At 40.9% G+C, this 10,391-nt stretch overlaps 1 protein-coding gene across 1 annotated transcript; it reads right to left on the bottom strand.

Moving 5' to 3' along the window:
• Positions 1-9,220: 9,220 nt before the first annotated feature.
• LOC125123977 (olfactory receptor 9Q1-like) lies at positions 9,221-10,156 on the bottom strand. The gene has a single exon (XM_047774153.1). It carries the CDS (start codon positions 10,154-10,156, stop codon positions 9,221-9,223), a length of 936 nt encoding a protein of 311 aa, XP_047630109.1.
• Positions 10,157-10,391: the final 235 nt, after the last annotated feature.

A 10,391-nucleotide genomic window follows, 5' to 3' on the forward strand; every position in this document is an offset into this window, starting at 1 on the left:
TTTTGCGCAATGACACCCTAGCCAGCTATAAGCTGATCCCAAAAGAAGACCGTTTTCTAAGCATGAGTTTTGTTCCTCATTGCCACCATGTGCTGCAGCAATCGGTGACTTTGAAAGTTCACTACTTGGCAGAAACAAGGAGTTGTCCAAATGCAAGAGTCCTGAGATGAGATGTTGGAGAGGCTGGTACAAGCAAGTCATGAACAGACTTCTTCTAGGCAAACAGAGCACATTTTTCACGGTGCTCCAAAACACCTCTCCTCCAAAACACTGATGCTCAAACTTTGGTGTGCATAAGAATTACCCAGGGAATTTAATTAAAACATGAATACCCTTGGCCCATACCCATGAATTTTGATGTAGGTTCTCCACTATAGGGCACAGGTATCTACATTGTTGAGGCACCCCAGGTGATTCGGATTAGTCAATCTCCAAAAATTATACCTAGAGGCAGAGGCTTAGGAAATGTTCTCTAGCCCTGCCTGACCCTCTGTGCACTGTTCCATAAAGTAAAATAATGAAGGCATGTTCTTGATGACTATTTTCTCCAGAGTCCATCAGCACCTTCCTTCCTCATGGGAGACCTAAGAGAGTGAAATTTGATGTTTCTTTGTCTTATAACTTTAAAAACATAGAAATTGACAAATGCTTGAGAGTGTGTGGAGAAAAGGGAACCCTCCTACTCTGTTGGTGGGAATGTAAATTGGTACAACCACTATGGAAAACAGTATGAAGTTTCCTCAGAAAACTAAATATAGAACTATCATATGATCCAGCAAACCCACTCCTGGGCATATATCCAGACAAAACTTTCATTAAAAACAATACATGCACCCCTGTGTTCATTGCAGCATTATTCACAATAGCCAAGACATGGAAACAACCTAAATGTTCATCCACAGATGAATGGATTAAGAAGACATGGTACATAGACAAAATGGAATACTAGTCAGCCATAAAAAAGAAAAAAATAATGCTATTTGCAGCAACATGGATGCAGCTAGAGATTCTCATATGAAGTGAAGTAAATCAGAAAGAGAAAGACAAATACCATATGATATCACATATGTGGAATCTAAAATATGGCGCAAATGAACCTATCGGCAAAACAGAAAGATACTTGCAGACATGGAGAACAGAGTTGTGGTTGACGAGGAGGAGGGAGTAGGATGGATGGAGAATTTGTAGTTAGTAGATGCAAACTACATTTAGAATGGATAAGCAATGAGGTATAAAGCACTGGGAACTATATCCAGTCTCTTAGGCTAGACCATGATTGGAAGATAATATAAGAAAGGGAACTTACAAATATGTATGACCGGGTCACTTAGCTGTACAGCAGAAATTGGCACAACATTGTAAATCAACTATACTTTCATTTTAAAAATTAAAGAAAAAGGAAAAAAAAGATCCTGAAGTGAGAACATGTCTGACATCCTCAAGGAACAGTGAGGGCATTGGACTTGGAAGAGGAAGGGGAGGGTAGGTGGATATAGTCCTGGAGGTGGCTAGATACCCAACCTGGTTGAATCATGTAGATCATGGCAAAGAATCGAATCCCATTTAAATGCTTTAAGAACTTAAATCCATGGGACTGGATGAAATGACCTAAGGAGTGACTACATAAGGGAATGTATATGTGTATGTGTGTGTGTGTGTGTGTACAGGACATTGTAAATCAACATATACATATACATGTGTATATATATATATGTATGTATGTATATAAAACTGGGTCACTTTGCTGTACAGCAGAAATTGACAGAACATCATAAATCAACTATACTTTAATAAATTTTTAATTTAAAAAAAAAAACAAAAATAAAAACCTAGAGATGGATAGGGCTGTGCAGCTACTTGGTGGAAAAACGACTTGAACCAGTTCAGTGCTCCGCTAACTAAGCCTGTTTGGAAGAAGGCACAAGGCAAGAGGACCTAGGGCAGTGATTTTTAACTCTGCTGCCAATTAGAATCTCCTGGGGAGCTTTTAAAATCCTGAAGCCACGCAGTTCTTATGGCTCAGCGGTGATGAAACTCACAAGTGTCCATGAGAATGTGGGTTCGATCCCTGGCCTCACTCAGTGGGTTAGAGCATCCAGCATTGCTGTGAGCTGTGGTGTATGTTGCAGATATGGCTCAGATCCTGCCTTGCTGTGGCTGTGGCATAAGCAGGCAGCTGCAGCTCTGGTTTAACCCCTAGCCTGGGAACGTCCATATGCCATGAGTGCAGCCCTAAAAAGACAAAAAATAAAATAAATAAAATAAAATCCTGAAGCCCAAAGATTACCCCTAAACAATTAAGCCAGAATGTTTGCTGTAGGAGCCAAATATCAGTGTTTTTTAATCCCCGGGTGATTACAGTGTGCAGCAAAGACTGAGAACCACCACCAACGTGTTCCCCTAACTTGCAAACCCTTACATTTACCATAGTAGACATTCCAGAGAGGAAAATAGGTTTGTTCTTCTCATAAGTTTGGAAATCACTGCATACTGCATCCCTCACATGGAAAAATCACTTTGCACATCAGTAGATTAAAGGATCTATATAGTCCTATTTTTAAGAAACTTTGTCAGCTTTCTGTAATGCACCATTTCCCAGAAATATTTGATCCCAGAACCTCTTTTTCATTGAAAGCAGATTAGTATCCTGCAGAACTAGAGTTCCTAGGGAAGAATGATCTTAAGGCAGTGCAGCTCCATAAAAGCGCAGCAGCTGACCAAATGCCAAACAGCAAAACCGTCGTTATTCTAAGATAAGCCATCTTCTTTTGACTCATCCCAGGACTGGCTTCTTTAAGTCTCTATTAGACTGAGGCAAGAGATAGGCAGACTCCAGGATAGACATTTACAACCAGCTGTCTGTCTGTAATTCAAGATAGAAATAACAACAGGCACAAGGTAATTAACTGGAATTTGTCGTCTGTGGACACTTTAAATAATCATAATGGCAGGGCCAGAGAGCAGGTAAGCCCTGCTTGGGCAAAAACCAAGAGGTCACATACTTCCCATCCTCAGGGTCAGGGAGATCCCAACTACACATGTGCAGAAAGACCCCTCTGGCCCAGAAAGGGAGCAGATGCCAAACCATAATAAGTCAAGCTAAACTTCCCACAAATCATAGCTCTGGCATCCATCTTGGTCAAAAAATGCCCACGCATATCGGGGAGGGCTCTGGCTCTTGTCAGGTGTGAGAAATAAAATAATTGGCCAAAGGAAAACAAAGACTAGAAGAGAACTGTCCCATATAAGTGATTTAAATCCCCTCACTGGTGCACTCCTCATTCAGGAGAGTGCCCACACCCACACTCCTCTTTTGCTGTGTATTACTGTCTTTCTCCTGTCCTTTTTTTTTTTTGGTTCAATAGATTTTTAAATTTTTTATTATAGTTGATTTACAACGTTCCTTCAATTTCTGCTGTACAGCAGTGACCCAGCCACCCATACATTCTCTTTTTTTTTCATTTTCCACCACGTTTGAAACCAAGAGGCTTCTTCTTAAATAGACTATGTCTCAGTGTGTTCTCCCACATGTTGTACTGAGTTCCTTTTTTTTCCTTTTTTAAGCTTTATTTTTTATTTTTTAAGTATTTTTATTACTCAATGAATTTATTACATTTATTGTTGTACAATGATCACCACAACCCAATTTTATAGCATTTCCATCCCAACCCCCCAGTGCATTCCCCCCCCAACCTGTCTCCTTTGGAAACCATAAGTTTTTCAAAGTCTGTGAGTCAGTATCTGTTCTGCAAAGAAGTTCAGTCTGTCCTTTTCTCAGATTCCACATGTAAGTGAAGGCATTTGATGTTGGTGTCCCATTGTCTGACTGACTTCACTTAGCATGATAATTTCTAGGTCCATCCATGTTGCTAAAAATGCCATTATTTAGTTCCTTTTAATGGCTGAGTAATATTCCATTGTGTATATTTACCACTTCTTCTTTATCCACTCCTCTGTCAATGGACATTTAGGTTGTTTCCATGTCTTGGCTATTGCAAAGAGTCCTGCAATGAACACTGGAGTACATGTGTCTCTTCAAGTCATGGTTTTCTCTGGGCAGATGCCCAGGAGTGGGATTGCTGAGCCAAATGGTAGTTCTATATTTAGTGTTCTGAGGAATATCCAGTTTTCCACAGTGGTTGTACCAATTTACAATCCCACCACCAGTGTACTAGTGTTCCTTTTTCTCCACACCCTCTCTAGCACTTATTGTTTGTAGACTTTGTGATGATGGCCATTCTGGCTGGTGTAAGGTGGTACCTCATAGTGGTTGTGATTTGCATTTCTCTAATGATGAGTGATGCTGAACATCTTTTCATGTGTTTTTTGGCCATCTGTATGTCTTCTTTGGAGAATTGTCTGTTTAGATCTTCTGCCCATTGTTTGATGGGGTTGTTTGATTTTTGGTATTGAGCGGTAGGAGGTGTTTATAAATTCTAGAGATTAATCCCTTGTCAGTTGATTCAGTTGCAAAGATTTTCTCCCATTCTGTGGGTTGCCTTTTCATTTTGTTTAGGGTTTCCTTTGCTGTGCAGAAACTTTTAAGTTTAATTAGGTTCCATTTGTTAATTTTTGTTTTTACTGTCATTACTCTAAGAGGTGGATCTGAGAAGATGTTGCTGTCATTTATGTCAGAGAGTGTTTGGCCTATGTTTTCCTCTAAGAGTTTTATAGTATCTGGTCTTATGTCTAGGTCTTTGATCCATTTGGAGTTTATTTTTGTGTATGGTGTACTGAATTTCTAACAATAAACTTTGTACCTGCTTTCATAGTCTTTGCCTCCTTGAAACAATCTTGCTTTCAACAGAGGGCAAGGATCAGGGCAATTCTTTTTTTTTTTTTGTCTTTTTAGGCCCATACCCATGGCATATGGAAGTTTCCTGGCTAGGAGTCCAATCACAGCTGCTACTGCTGGCCTACACCACATCCACAGCAATGAGGGATTCAAGCCACATCTGCCACTCACATCACAGCTCACAGCAACACCAGATCCTTAACCCACTGAGCAAGGCCAGGGAGCAAACCAGCCTCCTCATGGATACTACTCAGTTTTGTTTCCACTGCACCACAATGGGAACTCCCTCCAAGTTCATCTTTCCAGACCTTTGCTATCTCCTTTTAGGAATGATAACAACACTCAAAACCTTCCAGCAGATGGTGTTTTCTGATCTGAAGAGCCTAGAATTCCCTAAGCATATATTTCCAAAAGCTGTTTGAATGCTCTCTCATCAGCTATATATTTTCTATTAAAACAGGAATTTTAGAATTAAAATAATAAAAACAATCATAGTTTGCTTTATTTGAATGACAACATAAGATATAGCCCGATATAAGTAAATACTAACAACTATTTACAAGGTAACCCCCCTATTATTACCTGTTCTTTTTAGTTACCTAATTTAACCCTGTTTCCCTTCCCATTCATAAATGGAAAGCACTTTTTTAACTTTACCTAAGTTGTTGTTTTTTTTTTCTGGTCTCTTTATGGCCACACCCACGGCATATGAAGTTTCCCAGGCTAGGGGTCAAATCAGAGCTGCAGCTGCCAGCCTATACCACAGCCACAGCAATGCCAGATCCAAGCCATGTCTGCAACCTACACCATAGCCCATGGCAACACCAGATCTTTAACCCACTGAGCGAGGCCAAGGATCAAACCCACATCCTTAGGTATGTGAATTGGGTTCCTTAACGACTGAGCCACGACAGAACTCCCCTAAGTTCTTTCTATAGGGTAAAAGGTATATAAAGTCTCAAATGAAGTGTTGGGGCTTTGTAACCACTGGTTCCTAGAGTGTTTTCAGTTACCCCTTCCTTCTTAAATAAAAGTTTTCATCTGCTTCAAATTTAATCAGAAAAAGGCATTAAACTGTCTCCTTAGATCTGGCAACCTACTCCCTTAGTAGTTCTTTTCATTTCATTGTGTTCTCCCTTCCTTCTGGAAGATTCCAAGAGAGCAAATAACTCTGCAGTGTACTCCTTTCATTCAAACAGACCCTATATTGTCTTTTTCAGTCAAGAGGGAATTTCTTATAGGTAATACAAGCTCTCTAACTACTTCCTTAATTTTTTCCCACCACCTGTAACACAATTGACACAGGAACAATTTGTTAGACATCCCCTTTTAGAGCAACTATACATTTTCAGCCAGGGTTTTAATGACTAGACATACTATCATTAAAGGGATCAAACATTTCTTATGAAAATTATAATACATATTTTAAAGCACCCTGCCTTCTAGGATAAACATCATGTCTTTGAAGATCTAAATGTTTTATTATAAATGATCTTAAACTGAATATTCTTTGGATGCCTTCACCTTGAATCTTCCACATTTCACTTACCTGCTCCTTTCAATTTAAAAGACTGTTACTGGAATTGCAGGTGTGACACATCATTTTGTGTTGGCTGAGTCCGAGATCATCCTATGTTTGTAAGATACTTTTACTCGCTTTATCCCCTCCCATGATGGTTTATATCATTCATATTCTTGGGATCTTGGTTCTTGTTTGGGTTTTGTTCATTTGTTTGTTTTTCGAATCCAAGGGATAAGGAGAAAAGGAGATTGGGTTCTAAGAATAGATATCAAAGGAAAAAGAGAAAATGATGAGTAGGTGGGGCTCGTTCCCTCCAGTGCTTTAGATTTGATTGAGGTACCTACAGTCGGGTAGGTGAAGAGCAAGACCCAGTGAATTCTGGGAGGCTTCGGATGCAGGCTGAGCTGTTGCAGAGCCCAGGGACCCTGTACAGACCAGAATTCCCTCCTGCCCACCCATGCTTGGAATGCAGCAAAGCTCGGCCTCTCCAGGGTCAAAAGCTTTAAGAACATCTAGAGACAAAATGATACAGACCCTACAGATACCACTATGGGCAGTGGAAATAATGATATGAATAAATCACCAGATGGTTTCATAGGCAAATGTGACAAAATGGCACTGGAACAGGTGGGGAAAAGGAACGAACAGGGCATAGTTCCAGTGGTGACAGCAAATGATGGACATGTTAGTGTGAACATGTAGAGCATCATTTGTGTGAGGAATCCTTAGAAATGACTACAGGAGTCTGAAGAATACTTTGAGCAGGGTCAGCTTTACTAACTGGACTATCAAACTACTACCTCAATTTAGTCATTAAAAATAAGCGTGATCTTCATTTCGCTGACGAAGTGATGTTGAGCATCTTTTCATTTGCCTATTAGCCATCTACACATCGTCTTTAAAAAAAAAACATACCTATTCAGAGCGCCTGCCCATTTTTTGATTGTGGTGTTTGTTTGTTTTGATATTGAGGTATATGATCTGTTTAGATATTTTGGATATTAACCCTTATCCATCCAATCATTTGCAGATATTTTCTACCCTTCCACGTTGTCTTTTGGTTTTTGTCAGTGGTTTCCTTTGCTGTGCAAAAGCTTTTAAGTTTAATTACGCCCCATTTGTTTGTTTTTGCTTTTATTTCTTTTGCCTTAGGAGACTGATCCAAGAAAATATACTACAATTTATTGCAAAGAGCATCCTGCTTATGTTCTCTTCTAGGAGTGTATGGTTTCTGTTCTAACATTTAGATCTTTAAACCATTTTGAGTTTGTTTCAACCATATCACCTTACACCTGTCAGAATGGCTAGCATCAAAAAGTCTACAAACAACAAATGTTGGAGAGGTTGTGGAGAAGACGAAACTTTTGCAACACTGTTGGGGATGTAAATTGGTGCAGCCACTATGGAGAATAGTATGGAGGTTCCTCAAAAAACTAAAAATAGAACTACCATAGGATCCAGCAATACATCTAGAAAAAAAATGCAAACGCTCTTTCAAAAAGATGCATGCACCCCAGTGTTCATAGCAGTACTATTTACAATAGTCAAGACATGGAAGCAACCCAAGTGCCTATTAACAGATTGGATTAAGATGTGCTATCCAGGAGTTCCCGCCTTGGCGCAGTGGTTAACGAATCCGACTAGGAACCATAAGGTTGCGGGTTCGGTCCCTGCCCTTGCTCAGTGGGTTATCGATCCAGCGTTGCCGTGAGCTGTGGTGTAGGTTGCAGACGTGGCTCGGATCCCGCGTTGCTGTGGCTCTGGCGTAGGCCGGTGGCTACAGCTCCGATTCGACCCCTAGCCTGGGAACCTCCATGTGCCACGGGAGAGGCCCAAGAAATAGCAAAAAAAAAAAAAGAGGAAAAAAGATGTGCTATCCATAGACAATGGAATATTATTCAGTCATTTAAAAAGAAATACTGCCTTTTGCAGCAATATGGATGGACCTGAGAATATTATGCTTGGTGAAATAAGTCAGACAGAGAAAGACAAATGCTGTATGATATCACTTATATGTGGAATCTAAAAAATAATACACATGAGTGCAAATCAGAAACAGACTCAAATAGATTAGAAAATAAACTTGCGGTCACCAAGTACAGAGGGAAAGAGGAGGGACAAATTAGAGGTACGACATTAACATAAAAACTACTATGTATAAATATATAAGCAATAAAGATATATTGTGTAGCACAGGGAAATATAGCCATTATCTTGTAATAAATAAATGGAGTATAATGTGTGAAAATACTGAAACACTATGCTGTACCCCTGAAACTAACACTATATTGTAAATCAACTATACTTCAATTTTTTTAATTTTTAAATAAATGTAATCTAAATATTGAATCCTAACTGCTGACATAGTCCTGGAGTATATACGATTGAAAAGTACTAATACTGATGTCTGCAACTCACTTTGAAATGCATCAAAAAATAAGGCGGATTGGTGGCTGCAGTGATGGATGGACAAATGAATAGATAGATTATACACACACATGTGTGTGTGTGATAAAGCATCTAAGTATTGAATATAGGGAGTTCACAATGCATGGGGGAATGCATTATTTTCAACATTTCTGTATGATGGAAATTTTTTTGTAGTCTTGTTTTGTAGACAAGACCTGTGAGGTGTGACACAACTGAATTGCATACAGTTTAACTTCAGATTCTTTTGTCACTTGTCCTGGGAGTTAGATTTCTCACTCCAATCTCTTCTCAGGCTGCCTCTTCCTTTCTTTCTTTTCTCTCCCCAGAAATCAAAGATCTGGTTCTTCTGTATACCCTGTATGATGACATAGTCGTTTAAACATTGAGCGTGCTATAAATAATGAGTTCCCAGGATGCTGGCCCTGCAGGGGGCTTGATTCTCAGATTTCCCAAGGTTGGATGACCTTGGGTGGCTAGGACAGCCTGGCTCTGTTAAGAGCTTTCTTCAGGGCCTCCTTCACTTCTTTGTTCCTCAGGCTGTAGATGAGGGGGTTCAACATGGGGATCACTGCGGTGTAAAACACAGACACCACCCGATCTTTCTCAGTGGACTGGCCGGATTTATCTCTCAGATACATGAAGATGAGGGTCCCAAAAAAGAGTGACACGGAGGTGAGGTGGGAGGCACAGGTAGAGAAGGTCTTGGCCCTGCCTCCCACGGAGGGGATCCTCACAATAGCCAGGATGATAAGCAAGTAGGACACTAAAATCACCACCATGCAGGCCGGGATGACAAAAATGGCAAACACAATAATTACCACTTCCTGAGTGTAGCTGTCCCCACAGGTCAGCTTTAAGAGGGGAGGGAGGTCACAGAAAATGAAGTCGATCTCATTGGTTCCACAGAAGGAGAGCGTGAAAGCTGAGACAGTGCGAACCAAGGCGCTGAAGACACCCGCGACGTAAGCCCCACCCACAAAACCCAACCGGGCCTTCTGCGTCATGATGGTGACGTAGAGCAGGGGGCGGCACACGGCCAGGTAGCGGTCATAGGCCATGAGGGCCAGGAGGTAGCAGTCAATGGAGCCGAAGAAGGTGAAGAGGAAGAACTGGGCGGCACAGCGTGTGTAGGATAGAGCCACCCCATGCTCCAGCAACACGGCCATCATCTGAGGCACGGTGACGGATGAGTAGCAGATGTCCATGAACGAGAGGTGACTCAGAAGGAAGTACATTGGGGTGTGGAGCCGGAGATCCACGCGGATCAGGATAATCATGCCCAAGTTCCCCCAAAGGGTGGTGAGATAGATGAATAGAAACAGGAGGAAGAGAGGCAGTGCCCTTTCAGGACAGTCAGTGAATGCCATAAGGAGGAATTCAGTCACCAAGGTGAAGTTCTTCTCTGCCATGAAGCCAGAGGTACCTGAGAGGGCTGGGGTGAGAAGCAAGTTTGAAAGCTATAATTAGCATTTAACTGTACTTCTGACTTATCTGTATTGAATATGTACTACAGACAGAATATGCCAAGTGCCATGTGGGCTTTGGAGATGACTAGTCTTAGCTTCTATCTCCAAGGGAGTTCTGTGACATGGAGTCATCTTAGCATGTCAAGAAAACTGATACAGGTAAGTATCTTCATAGTAG

The sequence above is a fragment of the Phacochoerus africanus genome, chromosome 4 (genome assembly GCF_016906955.1).
Source record: "Phacochoerus africanus isolate WHEZ1 chromosome 4, ROS_Pafr_v1, whole genome shotgun sequence".
Lineage (NCBI taxonomy): Eukaryota > Metazoa > Chordata > Mammalia > Artiodactyla > Suidae > Phacochoerus > Phacochoerus africanus.

Coding starts and splice junctions, on each gene's coding strand:
- LOC125123977 (XM_047774153.1), bottom strand. CDS start 10,156: ATGGCAGAGAAGAACTTCACCTTGGTGACTGAATTCCTCCTTATGGCA.